At 39.1% G+C, this 20951-nt stretch overlaps 1 protein-coding gene across 1 annotated transcript; it reads right to left on the bottom strand.

Annotated features, from left to right (window-relative positions):
- Positions 1–1407: 1407 nt before the first annotated feature.
- On the bottom strand, positions 1408–20148 carry hcrtr2 (hypocretin (orexin) receptor 2). The gene is made up of 8 exons (XM_034552433.1): positions 19764–20148; positions 12048–12226; positions 7233–7476; positions 5219–5334; positions 4918–5129; positions 4516–4637; positions 3822–3990; positions 1408–3704 (listed from the first exon to the last, which is right to left on the bottom strand). The coding sequence occupies exons 1-7, from the start codon at positions 19978–19980 to the stop codon at positions 3833–3835; spliced, it is 1248 nt and encodes a 415-aa protein (XP_034408324.1). The 5' UTR covers positions 19981–20148; the 3' UTR covers positions 1408–3704; positions 3822–3832.
- Positions 20149–20951: the final 803 nt, after the last annotated feature.

The raw sequence follows: 20951 nt of genomic DNA on the forward strand, positions 1-20951 counted from the left end.
AAACGTGAAGAGGTTGGCGGTGCTCAGTGGGCTTCTGTTTAGACTTAAAACCCCTTCGAACAGTCACCCAGCCATCCGGCTGCTCGGGGGCTGCCGGGGGACAGCTAACAGAGGCTAAAGCTAAAGGCCCCGCGCCGGCTATGGGGGGTGGCGAGCTAACTAGCGTAACTGTCTGAGCTTCGATGGTGCGGAGCCGTGCATCTAACCCACTTAGAACTGCCTCCAACCTAGCAAATGAACTACACTTGTTGCATGTACCGTTATCATTAAGAGAGGCAGAGGAATAGCTATACATGAGACACTCTGAGCAAGAGGGAGCGGGAGGGGGAGAAGAAAACATCGCGAGCTGCTAAGCTGGCAACCGGAAGTGATGCAATACGCTTACCGGAAGAGAGAGAGCGATGCGTTCAGGAACCTCCAATCATGGTTCCTTAAGTTTGCTCATGGCCAATCCAATCGCCAGGGGGCGGTGGCGTGGCTCAGCTATTATTGAGCTTTGAAATAATTGAATCATGAAGCATTTTGCAAGCAATACAGTTAAAGTTGTGACACTCCTCGTCTCTTTATACCTCTGTCCTCAGTCCAGAGGTCAGAATTCATTGATAGAATCATTTATTAAAATTCAAAGCATGTTATCTATTGAAATTCTTCTTCAATCCATTTTTGCTGTTCTTAAGTTTTGGTGAGCAGGCATATGGATAAAAAAGATGCGGGGAGTCCGATCCAGAAACATCTCTGAATGCTCAGTAGGGCGCAGATTCTGGAGAGGTTTATAACATCTAAGTTATGATAGTCCATCCATCCATTTTCAATACCGCTTATCCTCATTAGGGTCGCGGGGGCGCTGGAGCCTATCCCAGCTGACATAGGGCGAAGGCAGGGGACACCCTGGACAGGCCGCCAGTCCATCGAGGGCACATGTAGGGACATACAACCATTCACTCTCACATTCACACCTATGGGCAATTTAGAGATCAATTAACCTGCAGCATGTCTTTGGACTGTGGGAGGAAGCCGGAGAGCCCGGAGAGAACCCACGCTGCCACGGGGAGAACATGCAAACTCCACACAGAAGGACCGCTCCGACCGGGAATTGAACCCGCGGCCCTCTTGCTGTGAGGCGACAGTGCTAGCCACTACACCACCGTGCAGCCCAAGTTATGATAGTAAGTTAGTAAAAAATCCGATTGCCAGTTATTTCTCTATTTTAATTTAATTTTTTTATTGCACATTTTTACTATTTTATATCTATGATTCTTGAATTCTGCAGTATTTATTTAGTTTATTCTCTCTTACTTTGTTTATTGTTATGCACCACAATAGCAAGGCAAATTATTTGTATGTGAAAACCTCTATTTGGCAATGAAACTCATATGCCACTTCGCTGGTAGATAAATATGCAACACTGATTGTGACATGTTTTTATTGGCATGCTGGTCATGCATAAAATGCCATATTAGTGAAAATACATTATCTGAATGTGTATCGAACAGATAGTTTAAAGATGATACAATATAAATTGGTATTAAAACTACCAAAAGTAATAAATCTACTCTTATCCACAAATACAAATAACACATTTGTGGCAGTTTAACAAGCAGACTTTTTACCAATAACAATCTCACAAATCAGCAACCACAACTCACGAGTCAACAACTCGCGACAGCAACTTTAGTTTTGCCAACACATCACTGACCAGAGATCATTTTCCTGTATTTGTTTCCCGTCATAGTTTTCTTGTTTGTGCATTTCCTTCAAATTACTTTTCCTGATGACCAATACTTGTTTTTCTTTATTGTTTTAATTTTCAGAGTATTTCAGGTGTGTGTTTGAGTTTGTCTATATTCTGTAGTACACGTTGTGATTATGTTGAAGGACCTTTCCCATGTGATCAGGTGCATTTTAATTCCATCCACTGAGCCAATAAGCTAGATACCTTATTGGCTCAGTGTTTTGAGGAAATGGTTTTCTGGCACAGCTTGTTTTTGTTGTTGCATGGTTGCAGAAGCTGCTTGAATATCCTTATTGTTTTTTTTATATCTGCCACCACAGACTGATATTATATAGTTTGACTGCCGTTTGCATATCAAAACACTAACTTGAGGTTATTGTTTGAATATGCAAACAGGATAAATTGTGCATGGACTTTTCTTTCAGTATTTATGTTTGAAAATTGACTTTGAGTTTGCTTTAACTTAACAATTGCACCCACATGCAGGTGTGTAAGCTGCAATTACACACATGAATCGAACAAGTCAACATGTATGCTGGTTGTAGAAATTGTCGTCTGAAATGTGGTATGGTTATTCTCTCAGGGAATTATTCCGAATGCCTCAAACGGATGAGAATAAAAGAAACTGTGGTGGAGTGTCACCGTCCTTCCAAACAAGTAATAATTACCATAAAAGAGAAACATTTTTGAGACTGGAACGTTGCCCATGCAATCCTTGGCCAAGAGGATGAATGTTAAAGGAGAAAGTGAAAGAACATTGCTTGTTACGGCCTTCAGCAAAGCCCTTAACACCCAGCTGCTCAGTGGTTGTTGATTAAGGACCATAATTGTATGGTTGTCACATGTGCTTGGCAAGATATATACATATATATGTATATATATACTGTATATATTGTGATATGAGACTAGATATTATCTTAGATTTAATAAATAATAAAGTGTTGTTGTTTCCTGGTCTTAAAAGCTTAATTACAGTAAAATTATGTAATATTCTGAACTCACAGGATTGTTTTGCTTTATTTCCATACATGCCTTTACTCACTTCGTCATTATAAACACATTAAGAATGATTATTTATTAAAAAATCGCAGTATTTAAGTATTTTTTTTAAAGGCACCTAAGTTCAACCTTACAGTATCAGTAGCTCTAAGGATATTATTTCTACAGTTGAGCTGTGAAAATGAACTATTCCACATGTTAATGGTTTTTTCAGGATCTCTGGTTGAGAACCACTGATTCAGATAATAAGTCCAATATTTCAATGAATGAAAATAAATTGAATTAAATATACTTATTGATGAGTTAGAAGCCTCAGCGAAGCTGTAATGCAGAGCTTGATTAATACCCAACCCTTTTGTCAGAACTTTTGATGAATGAAGATGTTGGTATTAGTATAAAATGAGTTGGTTGTCATGTCAGCTACTGTTGTTCCGACAGCACAGTGTGTCCTGGTGTCCTGGAGATGTCAATAGAGGTGAATGACAGAAGTGTTTCTGTGCATTTAAAAAAAAAGATTTTCGAATGAATCATTTTGCTTTGGCGCTATTAGAGGGCAAGTTTGCAGCTATAATGGAACATAATGAGGTCCATCGATGCGTGTATCATTTTGGTATTCAGAAGTCTGAATGTTTTTGATGTTTAACTGGCCATCATTTCCATACGATTTGGGCACAGAACAAAAAGGGCATTTACACTGAAGATGGACATCTGCTGATGAGGTAGAGGTAGTTATAAAACATATTCTCTATAGCTCCCACAAAATATATAAATATGAATAAATGCGCATAATTACAGATTTTGGCCACTTAGACAGTCAAAATATTACATTTACAATACAATAAAAGTATCCATGTGCAATCAAAATGATATCACTTAACCTCAAATACATACGATATGAGTTGAAATACTACCATTCAAATGGTGTCCAGTTTCAGTGAATGACAAGTGATTTCCAATTCCTATGTTTAGGATCCTGTAAAAGAGGTGAGAGGTTCTCCATAAAACAGTAGATGGTGTCCTTGTGGAACCAAACATTACATATTTTCCTGTCAAATGTTAATATCAACAATGTGGAAGCAGAATCCCCCACCTGGATTACGACTACACTATGTGATCCGATATCCGTGACACATTGTCCATGTTGTTGACTTGAGTTGACAGTGACTTTCGACTGTCTGTGCTCACTCTGGGCCTCGTCCTCTCAGTTTGATTTGGACTGTGGCAAGAAAAGGCTGCTTTGAACTCCCCACGGAACTTCCCTGGTGAAAAACAGAAAGACAACATTTGCCCAGAAACCATTCAGTCGTGGGGTGGGGTGAGAGGTATCTACAGTAGCTGAGATGCATATGTCACTATCACAGCCATATACATCTAAACACTGCAAGTTTATAGTTGTATATTGTGACGACCCTCTCTGCCACTGGCTGTTGTCTCTACAGGTGTTGCAGGTGGGCGTGGCAGAAGGTCATAAGGAGAGAGAGACACCACCTGAGACCAAAGGGTCTTTTAACAGTGCACTGGCACACAAGGCCCTTGTGTTGCCAGGGCTGCTAATTACAACACCTGCAGCGACAACGACCCTCTCTGCCAGTCGCTGCACAACATATACATGCACATATCGATATATATATATATATAGAGAGAGAGAGAGAGAGAGAGAGAGAGAGAGAGAGAGAGAGAGATTTTAGGCCTTTGAGCTGTGTTGCCGTGGCCAGACTGTCCACCAGAGGACAGTAATGAGCACACATAACTGGTTTAAGTGTTGAGGCAGGTTACAAACTTACCACTGAGGAAATTGTAGATGATGGGATTTGCTGCACTGTTGGCATATATGAGCCAATGTGAGAAGGTGAACCATGCATACACTGTTTCTCTGTCGTCTGTGTTCTTGAAAGTCCCAAAAACTCTGCAGGTAAAGTGTGCAATGTATCAGTTCAAGATACATTTTTCTATTATTGTAATGCTATACTATATTGCACATTATTATAATTCGTTATTGCTAAAAATAAAAGAAGAAGCAACAATTCAGTACTAAATATACACGTGTCAGTCAATATTAAACAGGAAACTACTAAGGTGAGCTTCTAATGTAAAAAATAAATGCACAATGTGAACCATGTCTATCGCAGCGTCTTCATTTGAATAGCTTTTGATCCTTGAGGCAGCAGAGCTCCAAATAGTTTTACCTTTTCATGACGTTGAGCACGCTGATGGGCAGGTAGCACAGGGCAAAAACAAACAGCACCACGATCAGCATGCGAGCCGCCTTGCGTCGGGCTCGGACCTGTTTGATCTCAGCACAAACCGTGCTGGTTTTGACCCTCACAGGCTCTCCTGCAGCCGGAGTTGAGCACTGGATGGACCTCCATTTCCTTTGCACTGATGTGCTTCCAGGAATCTGTTGATTTCATGGGTGCTTACATCAGTCGTTGAAAACTTGGCTTTGTAGGAACTGATATATAGAATATGAATCGCTGGTTTACTCACCTGTTGACACCACAGCTTGTGACATATCTGGATATACGCCAGGACCATGAGACATAAGGGTGCAAAGTATGTGGCAATGAAGAAACAGGTGTGATACACCTTAGGGTAGATCTCAACTGAAAGAAAAGAAACAAAACATTTGTCATAGTGACCTAGACTTGCTATCATCAGTTGCCTGTCGATCTTTACGCTGTCGCATATAATATGGTGGTAGATTTATCACTCATAATAAACAGTACTTGTTCATACAATGTGTCTTTAACTTCAGATACAAGTCAACAATAACAGGCTTCTCATGGCTAGCCGAAGACTCATGATTTGATAGATTTATACTTTATGTTCGTATTTTCAAAACACATCTTTTAGAGAAAAGTAGAGGAGGATAAAGGATAACTGGGCAGCATAAACCAAAGGAATATTGACCAAAGGATCAGATCAAATCTAATTTATATTTTGTGATATACAAAGTTAGTCCGAGCTATCAGTCCCAATAAATATACAGGGGCAGCTCACAGCCTTTGTTTTACACATTATATACGACACCTTTGTGTCTTAGAGGCCCAGCCATAGCTCCTCTTTCTTGATTGTTATCTGCCTGAAATGGTTGATTATGTGTTACAACCTGTGGAACTACCTGGTGTCAACGTCCTGCTGTCTGTTTGATGAGCATTCCTTTCTGCCTTCGTGCCTTTGGATGTTTCTGCCTGATTGAACTGCCTGCCAGTTGCCAACTGTACTCCTATTTAATGATGTTATATTAAGTATATGCCTTTAACTAAACCAACCCTGTCACAGTGTCTAACCATCTGGGTGTGTTGCCAGATTTGTGAAAGCTGGAGAGAAATGTATCTCCCCTCTACTTTGGCCAGTGAAGTGTCACTTCAAGTCAAGTGTTGGCAACGTTGTATGTTACACATGTGATTTGTAAGCGGTGGATGCATGATTCAGTGGGGCTGTCATATTTTTGTTGAGCTCATTAGACTTCCCCTCTTCAGTCACACACAGAGGGTCATACATTTAAACACTTTTCAGCTGAGGTAATCTGAACCACACTTCATAACTGGTTTAAGATGTGGAAGAGTCTGCCCAACATATCTCCAAAGGTCCAACAAAGGCATCCTGATCTCATATTGTGGCTCAATAGGGTGAATTTCATACATACAGTAAGAACACGACATATCAGCCAGCCTGTGATAAGAATCAAATGGTGTTATCAGCATATTCTTTTCAATGTCAACTATAATTCAGATAATTTATCACCATCAACGATGAACCCGATGAGGAAGATTATATTGTTTTTAAACAGTTCTTTGCCTCAGAAATCATTACAATGTCTGTCAGTCTTCTCTCTAGCTGTGCACGCTCCCAAAAGGGGCATTGAGCCCTGAGCAGACAGGCAGGCAAACCTCAGCATAACACTGGTAGGCTGTTAATGTAGACAGCTAACATTAGAACAGCTAAAGATAGTTTAATCCATAACACGTTTGTTCTTTTTTTTTTTTGCTTTGGAGAGGTCATAAAAATACTGTACCTTCCTGCATGTATTAGGTATCGCTCTTACTGTAGTACAGTCACGTGTACATCATTTCAGCATATGGAGAAATACAAATCTTGACAGGCCTACACATTTAAAAAGCCTAAAATGGCTAATTGAGATGAGAGGGTTAAACAGCGTTGTCTCTTTGCAAGGTTCTCCTCTTCCTCTTTTTAGGACATAAATCAAAGAGGCACTCTGACTATCATATCTGAACTGCAGCAACAACATCCATCCTGCTTAATTAGTCCTTATTAACCCTATGAACGGTGTTCTGCTCTCACAATTTCAGTATCGAACATCAGCTAAAGGGTACACATACACTGATTGTAGGGCACAAGGTAATTCATACTTTCTTATGTGTTGCATTCCTTTGAAAAACCAATAGCAAATGTATGTGAAAGTAGTCCCTTCAATCTTTTATTTCAAAGACATTTGGTTTTGGTCTCAGTTTAAGCTTTTGGCATTTGAGCAACTAACCTCCCCAGTGTTCATCACACACTGTGAACAGGCTGGTCTTGTTTGTTAGTTCTGGCACCAGGCTGCTGCACTCCATCACAATAGCCTGAGGGATCATGATGATGCACGACACAACCCATATGACAACAATACTTTTGCGGGCCCTCTTGGCTGTGCTCTTGAACATCAGTGGGTGGCAGATAGCATACCAACGGTCTTGGGCAATGCAACTCAGTGTTAGGACTGATACAGAAACAGAGATGGTCTGGAGGAACAAACAAAAAGGATACACCAGTTAGATAGAGACAAACCCATTATTTCCCCTAATTTCAGAGAAAGTGGTTTGCAACTGTGACACATTATACATGCACATGAATTTGAAATGAATATACTTTGGAGAGGTTATGGACAATAGTAAACATTAGTGTAGTTGCTGGAGATTTGCTTTCAGCTACTTTTCTAAGACAGTTGCAGCAGAGCATACCCAAGGTATTCAGATATGAACTGAGAAACCAAAACATTAGGTATGGTTTGCTGTATAAAGATAAAGCAGATATGAAATACTTTTCAGGCTTTTAATGATTTACATTTTGTCTACAAGAGTTCTAACAGACACATATTCAGAATTTAAAAAGCCGCAACTACAAAACATCCTTTATCATCTTTGCAATACAACATATTCAATCTGGCCCTCATTGGTGACATCAGGTTAAACATTCACATCACTGATGAATGTAGCACCATGAGGACGGATTTTACAAGTGTTCATTACCAAGTCCAGATGGCAATCAATCGTATTCACCAAATACAATGGCTGCACTTGCTTTACCGAGACAGGATTGAACCACTAATTGCTGATCATCGATGATCCATATTGGCAGATACAGATACATTTTGTTGTTTAATTATAGTAGCTGGTCTAGTCAGTGTAAACCATCAAACATTTTAAATGTTATCCTTTTTACTTTTTTATAGCCATTTATAGTGTTTTTTTCTTAGAAAATTAGAAAATAAGATTGTATTTTTATGGATTAAAACAAATCTTTTCATTAGTTTTAATGGTATATTATAAGCTGCTAAATGTATTGTAAATAGGTCATAGTTTATCTATACATCTATATGTCTATAACACAACATTATTTTTTTAATTACTTGTGAACACCTTATAACGTTATAATTTGCCTCTGCCCAATACTAATTTTCCCTAAACTGAGCCTGAACTCTTCATAATGTAACTGAATACAACCTTTGTTCGTTGGCCACAACCGGTGCTGCCAACCTTACCAGCTCTTCTCCTGTCAATTTAAACATGGACTGGTTGTTTACAATGTAACATTATCAGAGATTGGCGACTACAAAAGCATAAATACTGACGTCCTGATCACATTTTACTGAACGATCTTCACTAAAACTTTATTTCACACTGTGATGGTTCACCTTAAACTGTGTAATTAATCCGCGGTTCACATGCGAGATGAACCATGAGGGTCACGGATGGTCCGTTACACCACTACTGCCTTGCTATTAAGGAGACTTCGGGGAAGGCAGTGTTGCTATGGATGAAGCAAGGTATTACATTTTGGATTTGTGAAATTGGACCAACTTGGAAGTGGCATGTTGTTGAAGAAAACTTCCTATTTTAGAGATGCTCTCATCCAATTTCAGCGTGTTGCGAAAAGTTGTTTTCAGCAGTCAAATTGGTTCACAACAGTACAAATGTCATAGGCCTATGGGAGATAAACATCTGTGTTTATCTCCTGTGGGAAACTCTCGGGTCCATCACTTTTAAATGTTTAGCCTCAGGATGCCTGCGGTGAACTAAATCCTCTTTCCTGTCTAATTTCCTTCATTTCTAAAGTCTACAAAAGAGGGGAGAAAAGAACAAATCCTCTGTCTGACAGAAAATCAATAACAGATTGACAGGTATTATGGTCTTGAAATTGATGGTGACGTTAAAAGCTGAGAATGACAGGCCTTATACGCTGAATACGCCTTTTTTTGTATAAAGGAGAATACAGAAACCAAACAATAGCAGTGGTAGTTCATTTTTATAGGAATTAGCTGTGCAAATGAAGTATTATATAATGCTTCATAGCGTGCAGTTATTATAAAGTGTTACTGAGCCAAAAGATCAGAGAGAGACTTCTCTAGGCCACTGCTGCCTTTAACATGACCAAATATTACAGAGACAAACAAAAATGTTATAATAACTGCATGCTATGAAGCATTATATAATACTACATTTACAAATGGTGAATCCAACATTAATAAAGTGTGGAACAATGCTTTATAAATGATGAATTAAGTGTTTACTCATACTTAACTAATGCTTCATAGTGTGCAGTTATTATAAAGTGTTACCGAGAGGAAAAGTGATATAAAAACAAAACATTTGTGTGATATTTTGTCTCCTCTCTACCATCTCTTTCCTGTCTATCTTCAACTGTATCATTTAAATTTAAAAAGATTTAAGCAGAGATAATATATCAAGCTGATGACAGCTGATGCTGGATTTAAGATTTATATTCGACCAGACACAGCTCCCCTAGACAGTTTGGAATCAAGTTTATATAATTTTCTATTTGAAGAAAAAAGCACAGTTCATTCAGTCAATCAATTATGACAATTACAGATTTTATCTATTTAAAAAAAATTGTAAATGAAGTATTATATATAGCTTTATAGTGTGCAGTTATTATAAAGTGTTACCAGCTTACTATGTTTAGCAGTAGCCTATTCGTTACCCAATTTGCAAAATATGTATTCAATTATATGAAAACAGAACAATATTGTTTTACTGTATATTTTCATTGATTATCCCAATTGTTTCTGTTAAGGCCTTCTTCCATTGGTGGCGCTGTTGCAAATGGTCCGCGATGCAAATGTGTAGTTTTGGAAGCTAACGTTACCCCGTACAACATGAAAAGATGTGGATTCTTGTTCCTGCTTCAAAATCATGGTTAGACTCTTAAAAATATAGACTCAGTACGCAATATGAGATAAGGTAAGAAAGAGTTTTTATTATAGCATTGTGGTGACGGGGCGTGGTTAGGCTCAGCTGCAGAGGGGAGTGGGGGAGTGTGGTCAGGGAACAGTACCAGGTGGAGGCCTAATTGGCCTCAGCTGTGGGTAATTGTGTTTTGCTCCCCAATATAAACGGCAGTAGGGACGAAGGAGAGGGATGATTCAGAAAGGAGGGGCATGCTGGCGGATATGGAAGGACAAGGGATGGAAGGAAGAGATCTGTGGAATATTCTAGAGTGGGGATCAAGTAAGCTGGGAAGAAGGTGCTTGAACACGTTTTTGAGAGCAACAGGACTGATGGGGAAGGTGTAGGAGGTGGGATCCGAAAGGTGGCAGTAATGCAACAGTGAGGATGCAAGCTGCCGTTAAAAACCATTGAAGAAGAAGAAGAAGGAGAGGGATGGATTCTGCCACAGCATCGGACCTACGCCGCCATCATCCAGGTAGACCAGTGGACGCAGCAGGGGCACTCAGGGGCGAGACCGAGCGCGCACTGCAAAGACTATTGAACCAAATAATAAAGCTTGGTGAACTAGATCCTGTCTACAGTGTCTTTGTGCTAGGAGGGCGAACTGCCCACGGTAACACTAACTTGTTACAAGCGTGTTTGCTGTGACTGAATTGTGATAGACCAGGAGCTTCAGAAGTGTGAGTTTGAGTGTTTGAGTACTTCAGTGTGTCATGTTTGTGAGAGACAAGTGGTGCTGTTGTAGGGAATTGTTTTTTGCTTTGGCCTGCATCCATGAAATCCTGGAGACCACATTGCATATTGAGTCTGTGTAGTCTCCAGCATAACACTGCAACCCCCCCCCCCCACCCCCATGGTGGCCATCTGGGAATTTGCACACTATGTAAGGATCAGAAAGTCCGCTTAGAGCTGTTATTATTTATTTATTTATTTATGTTACGTTATTGTGATTGTTGTGTTACATTATTATTGTGACACAAACTACAATCTTTTTTCTAAACCTGAAACAAGAAGTTTTGTTTTACAGCGCCGACCGTGTGGCATTTTGCATTTGTGCAAGCATAATACGATGCTGATATGAAACATATTTTTGGTTTAGAATCTTTGACATTCAACGTAAATGTGGTTTCCGTCAACTGGGTTGGATATGTGTGGTAAACTTGAAATAAATTGAGTCCCCATCATCTGGTTTACAGCTGCATCCATCCAGAACATGTTGTGTACATGACTCCATACTCTGGGATATGGGGAAGGTATTCACTGAATATGTGTGTGTGTGTGTGTGTGTGTGTGTGTGTGTGTGTGTATGGGAGATTGTGCAGGATAATGCAGGCGGTTGGTCCACTTTATCCATGAATGAGGCTTGCAGTTCTTTATGGCAGACGTTTCAGCCCAGTGGGGTTGATGCTGCACTGCAATGGAATTTAAAGAAAAGCAAAACAAATTGCCAGGCTCATTAAATCACTATGGGATGACATCAAATGTCTTGCACATTTCAAGGGATGTGAAAACACATTTTGTATACCCCTCATAAATACAGAGACGGAAAAATGTGCAATAATGGAAGCCGAGGTCTTGACTTGTGTCCATACCCTTCCTTCTCCCCTGCTCTGCTTAGTTTGCTTGGTCTCTTTTGCCTCACTTTTCAGGAAGAAGCCAAGCACAGCTTTCATAGCCGGTCTGCATGTCCCCCTTTGTTTGTTTGGTTTACTTTGTAACATTGTCTAAACCGTGAACCACTTCATGACACACAATCATAAACATTTTTCCACGAGTGAATTGGTTTAGATCAGGTCAAGAGTTCCTCTATCAAGTTTGAGGACTGTGGAAAGTCGATCTCTTACCTGCAGATAAGGCACAACTTTGCAAAGAGTGTTTCCGAAGAACCACGTCTCTGTGATGTCGACCACAAGACTGGCAGGCAGGCAAATGATGGTGACCAAGACATCGGCAAAGGAGAGATTCACGATGAAGTAGTTTGTCACCGTGCGCATGTGGTGGTTTTTCCAGACTGCAAAACAAACTGAAAACAATGCACAATCAAAGACTGCCCAAGAACTTATTAAAGACATATTTATCACACGCCGGCCGGGTTTTTTACTGTTCATCACCACTGATTTGAATGTATTCTCCCAATCATAGACTTTGAATGAATCCACGGTAGTCCTGTTTACATATGTATTCCCGTTGGCAAAATATGAACCAATCAAATATACGTACACATAGATAATGAAAGGTTAAAGTTTTAGTGTAACATTAAATGCTGAGACTGTCACAGTAAAGTGTGTTCTCGTGCGTTGAGGTGAAGTATCAACAGTTTTGCAGCTGTATCACAAATGTCATGGAAAATACATCCACTCCAGTGTCCAGATATACATAAGGGTTTTAGAGTTTCATAAAAAAAAAACATTTCATATGAATAAAGTATCTATCTAATTAGATAATTGTGAAGCAGTATATAAATTACCAATATAACCAATACAAATACTTAAAATAGAAGTAAACATGTGCCCATCTGCCCTTTTTTTTATGATAGACATAAAGACCTTTGATTTTTAATTGTCTAAGTTTGTCTTACAGTTGTTTGCCTGGTGCAGCACACAGCTTGACACAATAACTGCAGTATATTATTTATCTGCTGCATTATGACTTTGAATGTAATGTGTATCATTTATTACAAAAATAAAAATATTGGCAATCATTTTAATTGTATAAATATACATATATTAAATATCAATACTACATTTGATTCTCACTATCCATGTTCTGAAAAGAGAATGTTCAGGTGTAGCTCATCTGGAAACAGCAGCAGAGCTGCATCAAAGGGTTGGGGGGAAGAAACTCAAGCAGTCAGACAATGAGACAAACTCAATATGTTTTTGCCGTCTCTATGTTAAATTTACACAACTGACATTAGTAGCGTCTTGTTTAATTTCTTATGACCGTAAAGTATATCACTTTCTTGCAACTGACAAAATCAGAATCAGAATCAGCTTTATTGGCCATATCTGTGTGCACATACATGGAATTTGACTCCGGTTACATGTAAGCTCTCGTCATACATACATATTTAAATTACAAATGACAGGATAAATATACAAAAGACATTAAAGACAACAGAGTAGCAATATGTATGTACAATATAAAAAAACAATAACATGTATGTACAATATAAAAACAACAGTGACAATTAATTGGGGATGAAGTGCAGAAAGTGGTGATAGTGCAAGTAGTGCAGATGGAGGTGTCTGATTAATTAAGAGTGACGGCCAGTGGGAAGAAGCTGTTCCCGTGTCTGCTGGTTTTGGCATACAGTGCTCTGTAGCGCCTACCAGAGGACAGGAGTTGAAACAGCTTGTGTCCAGGGTGTGAAGGGTCTGCAGTGATCTTTCCAGCTCCTGACTCTGTTAGTGTACAAGTCCAGGATGGAGGGCAGGCTGGAACCAATAGTTCTCTCTGCAGACCTGACTATCCGTTGTAGTCTGTCTCTGTCCTGTTTGGTGGCCGATCCAAACCACACAGTGATGGAAGAACAGAGAACAGACTGGATTATGGCAGAGTAGAACAGGATCAGCGGCTCCTGAGGCCCTCTGCTGGGCCTTTTTTCCAGATGGTGTTGATGTTGGAGGCCCACTTCAGGTCCTGGGAGATTGTGTATCCCAGAAACCTGAAGGTCTCCACCGCAGACACAGTGCTGTTGAGTATGGTGAGGGGGGGTAGTGTTGGGGGGCTCCTCCTGAAGTCCACTGTCATCTCCACAGTTTTGGGCTGGTTCAGCAGTATTGTCAAGGTATTGTGTTTATTGCACTCTATACTTCCTATTTACGTCCTGCGTGCAGTTGAGTAACTCAAATATTGACTCACAAACCTGACACAAACATTGTCATGTGCTGACCTAACCGGCACCCCAAGCAACCAATCTTACAGTTTAAAGATATCATCTGAATAAATGTAGTGTGCAACTGGGGCACAGCTGAGGTGGACAGAGTGGAGAACCACTGTACTGCCTGAGAGCTGGAATAAGACAGAGGGCAGAGACCAGCCAGTGAGTGCTGTCGAGGGACAGAAGCGTTTTCTTGAGGTAAGAACGCCTTCTACCCTTATTTGAGTGTGTTTATTGGTCTGCATTGTTGACAATGTGGTATTTTGTTTACTTGCTGCACAAGTCAGTTGGAAGCACGGAATTCTACAGTATACCATTGCTAATGAATTCCCCTATGCTTGTCCACGTTGTGACAAGATGGTTTGCTTGTCAAGCAGACCGGAATTGTGAGGCTAATAATGTGGCTCAATTTCGAGGGACATATCACTCAAAAACAGAGCTGAGACGAGTAGGTGAACCAGGGCTGCACAGGGCACTGGCCTTGTCCTCTTTAATATACATTTAATGGACTCTTTAGTTGGTCTCTTTGAATAGTGCTCTGTTTATTCACTGGCGCTGATTGAATGCTTTTAGATTTAGTGTTACTAAATCATTTTTACCATCACTTTAAAATGCAGAGGTTGACCAGCAGTGGATTATATAAACAGGATGAAAATGCCAGACTGTGACTGTAACTACACACGACATCAAAGACAAGATAAAGTCAGGTGAAATTATCTTTTTTTAGGCTACCCTTATCCGATCAGCACTGTCAATGAGATATACGTTTTTACAATGCCATGATTCAATCCCTGAGCCTGCAATGATCTACAGTCACTAAAAACAAAAAAAGGGATATTAACAGAGTCTGCTGCAATATAGACAAACTTTCTCTCTTTTTTTGGTGCAGTATTGAAGTTGGATGCACACACTTTTTTCCACTGCTGTCTCTCTTACAGCTCTGCATGCTGCTAGAGGCACCAAGCTGCTGCAGGCGTTTTCACAAAAACACAGACCACGTCTCAATTTTCAGAACCACGAAACAACACATTATTTTCATTTCTGGAGGACGGATGGATTCTCCAGTATTCCTTCAAGCTTACATTTCCTGGATACATTTCTGGAATTTGTGTATACATATAATGCCATCTTACTTAAGCTTATAGGCTTTTATACTGCAACTATAATATGACTAAGAATTAGAACTATGGTGTCCTTTGGTATAAGGTTTACCGGTGTGAATGCAACTTAGCCATTCGTAATGCTATGAGCGATGCGATGACACGTTTAAATGTCTGCCGTGAGAAAGGCAAGGTGCACTGTCCTAACCACAGCTAGTTAGCCTGTGCACTACACACTTGTGCTCACTATAGTTTAGATGTTGTGAGCTCCTCAGGAATATATTTTATATTAAACTGCTTATTGTAGCTTTAAAGTCCTTGAGATTTAGTGTTGCAGTCTCATGCTGAGAAGGTGTTTATTCATTCTCTTCTTGTAAGATTCTGTTCAAAATAAATGCTGAGAAGTTGATAAATAAGTTGTTTTTAAGTTGTCCACTAAGTTGTCCACTGACAAACAAATAATGTCAATACTGATGCCTATAGTAATTGAAATATAAATGAGTTCATTGCACCATATCATACAAAAGCAGTTTAAAGTACTTTACATAAACAAAGCAGCAAAGATGTGCAGATAACAATACATTCATAAATACTAATATAAATAGTATTGTAATACTTAAATACTTTATTTGGCCTGCAATAGTCTGTAAAAACGTCTAGATAAACTCTTTCGGCAATCTAGCTCTTCCCCCTTCCCTCATCTTGTTGATACACAGCACAAGAAAAGATCAGTTTTGTCTTTCTGTAAAGTGCATTTCTTGCACTCTGGGTGCACCGCAACTTGCTTTGGTTGGAGATTTGTTTCACCCTGTCATCAACCTGCAGGTCTACCAAGCTAACTACTGATCAATCAGCAGTAAAGTGCATCGGAAGTTGATATCTGAGGGTCCGTTTGTAACAACATTGCCAACCACTGCTCTGTCTGCTGCCAAACTCTGAATAATAACAGGTCTGAGGACTTCGTAGAAAAACACACCATGCCACACACAACCTCTGCCATGATGGAGAGGGTTAATGATCCTCACTCTTTGTCCTGCCTATTGTTGGCCCCTTTGTTCAAGTCCCTCTCAATGTGAAGTGTACTGTACCCAGTGACATTTCAGGTCCAGGACAAGCAGAGTGGAGAGCAGCAGAAGCAGCATCTTTACAGCTGTCTGATTTATTACTTTAATCATTGAGCAATGGAAATCTGACTGACAGCATATCTGACTGCATATTTACATGTTATCAAACTGAAAAGCAAAAAAAAAGATCAATACCAATTTGTGACACGAGTAATTAAGCAACGTTTCTGACAAATCTGTGTTACCACAAGGATTTGTCGGCATCTAAACTTTTCATCATCGCAATTTTTTTGGATTACAAATCCTCCCTTCTTGCTTGTTCTAACTGGCTTGATGCACCTCCCAAGGTTTTGGATAATCAGGCCAACAACTAAACAATTGAATATGTTGATTTGGGTAAATTTGTGGATAATTTCTAAATAAAAAAATATATATTCTGCTCACTACAGTGCTGCTGACATTAAAGCTCTATTGGGCAATGTTTTTGTTAAATCTAATGACTTTCTGTAACATGGTCGGGTTGCTTATACGGTAGATTTCACTCAGGAACTTGGATTGAAATAAATTGGATTTGTAAATCAATTAATCATGTTGTGTGTTAAGTCCTGCTTAATTCGTTGTAGAAATTGTTTCAGAGTTAATGATATCCATGCACTTTAGAATGAGATGGTAATATCCCATTATGCTAATGTACCCAACATTATTTGATCATTATATAGCCTAACATTTTTGGCTTAACTTTTATTAATTTGAGGTGTATTTTTTGGGGACAATATCAAGTTAAATCGAATTATTATTATTAATAAATATAATTATCTAATAGTATGTGATATAGTGTCCGGTCAGATATGCCAACTCTTTTCCTCTTTAATCTAAATGGGTTATGATATATTCATAAACCAATGTTAAATATCACACAGTGATGGATTTACCCAATACAGCTCTCTTGTCTACAACACTAATTCCTTGTTGTGGTTCAACTGCCCATATGTTTAAGTTCGAACACCTCTCAGTAATCTTATAAAACATTAATAGTATTCTTGTTTTCAGTCAAATAAGGGCTAGATTAAAAAATAAAATATAACAGAACGCGTTTGACATTTTTTAATATGTAAATTAAGTCCTTAATTTTAGAAAAAGTAACTGAACTGAATGTCCTTGCCTTAAAGCTTTAAATTGTGTTCATTCAGGTGTGAAGTGATACCAATCAAAAAAGATATGATATCCATATTATTCTCATCTTCTAAAAAAAAGAATTGGTGTGCAGGGAATTTATCTGTGTTTATTGAAACCACTTGTTTTAGCTCTCCTCTCCTCTCTGGTTACAGCATTGTTGGATGGGCAGTGAATTCCTCTATTAAGAGTCTGATTATTTTGGGCTCTTAAATAGTTTATTTTATGTGCCTTCATTTCAGATTTGAGTATGTTTGTTTAAAAGATTGGTGCTTTGTCTCATAGCAGTGCTTCACATTGCATTAATTAAGACCATTCGTGGTTAAAGGCTCCGGTCTTCCTGGCAATCTATCTATCTATCGTTATAGGTCCGGGTCCGGATACAATGGCGTCTGCCCTAAAGGATTATGCCATCACCAATCTGAGCCATCACAGAACAGTTACTGCAACAATTGGTCTTATCGAGAATTACACAAGAAGCACAGGGACAAATAAATGAGTCGATATCTATCGACTCATGTATAAACAAATGCCATTTTGGGAGCCATTTCTATGTAGTTTATGTGATCACATGTGAATACATATGATCTTTATAATACCATTTTCCATATCATTGATATAAAACTGTTTTTATTCACAAAAATGTCATTTCTCGGGGATGTCAATCATGACATCAGCTGTTTAATCAGCAGTCTCCTCTATCCAATAAGCACAACGAAACAATTGCATTGTTAGCCTATCGTCTCACTGCTGTGTCTTTCAAATATGAGTGAACCTTCAGTTCATTCATGTTGCTGTTACCCTCCACCTCCACATCTCCGCCTGGTCTTCGCAGGTCCATCAGCTTCATTAACTCATCATTCTATCAGCCTCATCAGCACCAGGTCTGGACTCCACGTGGGATTTGTCTTGAAGCTAATCGGAGCAGACGGCCCTCAATTATAAATCTCCCTGTGGAATCCAAGCGCCAAAGGCTCTGAGACTTTATCATCACATATCGTCTGTAAATAATAAACAATTGTCTTGTATTTACCCGTCTCTCCTGATTTAAATATATATATATATTTAAAAATATATATATAAATAAAAAAATATAATTATATTATTAATTATTATATAATATATAATATAATATATATATATAATATATATATAAATAAATATATATATATATATATATATATATATACACACGTGTATAAGGCTTGACCGTACAAAGTCAATATAAAACTGGATGATTAGCGTTGTTGTAGTCAATAGTGCCTGATTACTGCAGTCCATACTTGTGCAGGTCCATGTTATTTGCCTTTCATCAATTATTTAGTCTGAAAGCCTTGGTGGACTGAACTGTGTGGCAGTATGGATTATTGCTGTGAGGTGTCTGCAGCAATTCGCATGTGTTATGGCAATACCGATGAAAGAACAGCTGTTCCCTATAATATTACTTTTTTTAGAAGACTCCTTTTGAGCAGTTACTTTATTCACACTGAGAGGAGGTCTTTTCATGTGTAAATCATTTTACTTTTGTTTTCCAAATGTATTAGTTAGAATATTGGAATTAGGTTTTCCTTTTTTTAAAGTAGTTGAACTAGATTGAGCAGGTTGTAATAACCGTCACATTAGAGGGGACCATGGTGGATACCTCACTGGTACAATAAATAAATACATTCTTGCCAAATATTTCACATTAGTCACCCAATAATTTACTACCATATATATTTGAAGCAGTGGCAATACAATTCAGAGAAGCTGCTGCATAGGCACTTTAAATCCTCTTTAAGTTAAATAGAATTGCTCCTGCTCACACCATTTTTCTCATATACTGGGTGTGAGTTAGAGGCTTTCTCAAATACATCAGAAAACTACAAACGGCAATAAAACAGTCCAATAAGAACAAATTATTGAGAACAGATTTGATCAAATTGACAGAGACATGACAGTATTGTTAATTAAGATGTCAATCTGTGTGCATTGCCCCCTTGTCAAGCAATGCCCGTTCACAATGTGACAAAAAAAATGATATATCATTTGCACAATCTGGATCTTCAAACACATTGTCCAATTCTGAGCGTTTCGATCTGCGCTGAGAGACGGCTCTATGTACCCTCCTCCATCATTCTCCAGCGGCATAGGTGTTCAAGTGAACATCACAATGATGTTCAAGAGAACATACAAGTAAAAACTGGACTACTTTATATTTGTAATCACTGTGGCATCACGCTCTCTTCTCCCTGGAGCGTCACATGCTCAAGCACATTCTCAAAAAGTTATCCAAAGTGCATTTGTGGACTGATTACGCATGAATGGAAATACAAAAAATATATATAACCTACAACTCACCCAACGAGTTTCCAATGAGTGAGACGAAGAAGACAATAATATAAGCCACGATGAGAACCCATTCATACTGCTTGGGGTGTAAGTACTCTCTCCAGATGTATCTCAGAAGTTCATCGTCATCATCCACAACGGAGTGCGGTTGTAACTCCGTGCTGTTGGCCACATGTGCTGAAGATAAACACTCCTCGCAATCCAAACTCCCAGTTGCCCCAGACATCTTCCGAGCCGTGTGTGTGTCCGTTGTGTACCCGCTGTTTGACCGGCGTCCGCCGTGACCGCGGGATGCAGACTGCCGATGAAGACGCGTCGCTGTGAGGCTCTACGGAGCTCGATCAGCGTGACGCTGATATCTCCTCTGTCTTCATGCGCGGCCACAGGGTCACACAGCAACACAGTGGATAGGGAGCCATGGAGAGACACTCCACTGACCCACCCCCTTCTCAAAGGATGGGTAGAAACCTGAGCAGAGCAGCGGAAAATCGTTGTGCGGATATTTATTATTTTCTCATAAGAACATTTAAATATCCCCTATAGGGCACGTGGTTCTCTAATGGGGGGTATACGTGTATCCTGGGGGTACGTGAAGGCACTCCTGGGGGTACTTGAGATATTTAAAACATATATTTCAAATTACATCAATTCAAAAAGCTTTTTAAAATAGTTATTTAATAAATATTCAATACAATATAAGTGTAAGTTCATAAACTGCATTTTATATAGTATATATTAAATCAGACACTGATGGCACAGCGCTGTGGATTACTTCTTTAAAAAACATATATAATTCCACACTGAAAATGGATATAGGGTATATGGCTACTGACTGTAAAGTACATAATGTCCTGCTTTTATATACCCATCAAATACTCTGTATGGAGATTTTCAATTTTGTTATTGAAATCGAGCTCAAATGTTGTTAAGATGTCATCACATTGGCTGTCATGACACGGTGGCGAACTTGACACGATAATGAGCTGCAGCCTTTTCTATTTTGAATTCAGTGCACGCCTCTATAGGACGACTTGGGGCCATCTCACACACGTGCATGATCGTGATGCACAGCTGTCAACACAGCAGTGCACTTTTAAAATAAATTGGATGAATGGCCTCCAAATGTGGGAAACATGGTATGATATATGACAGACTGAATGGCATAACATGACTAGATATTTATTTTACCAATATAAG

Source organism: Cyclopterus lumpus, chromosome 15 (genome assembly GCF_009769545.1).
Source record: "Cyclopterus lumpus isolate fCycLum1 chromosome 15, fCycLum1.pri, whole genome shotgun sequence".
NCBI classification, from domain to species: Eukaryota; Metazoa; Chordata; class Actinopteri; order Perciformes; family Cyclopteridae; genus Cyclopterus; species Cyclopterus lumpus.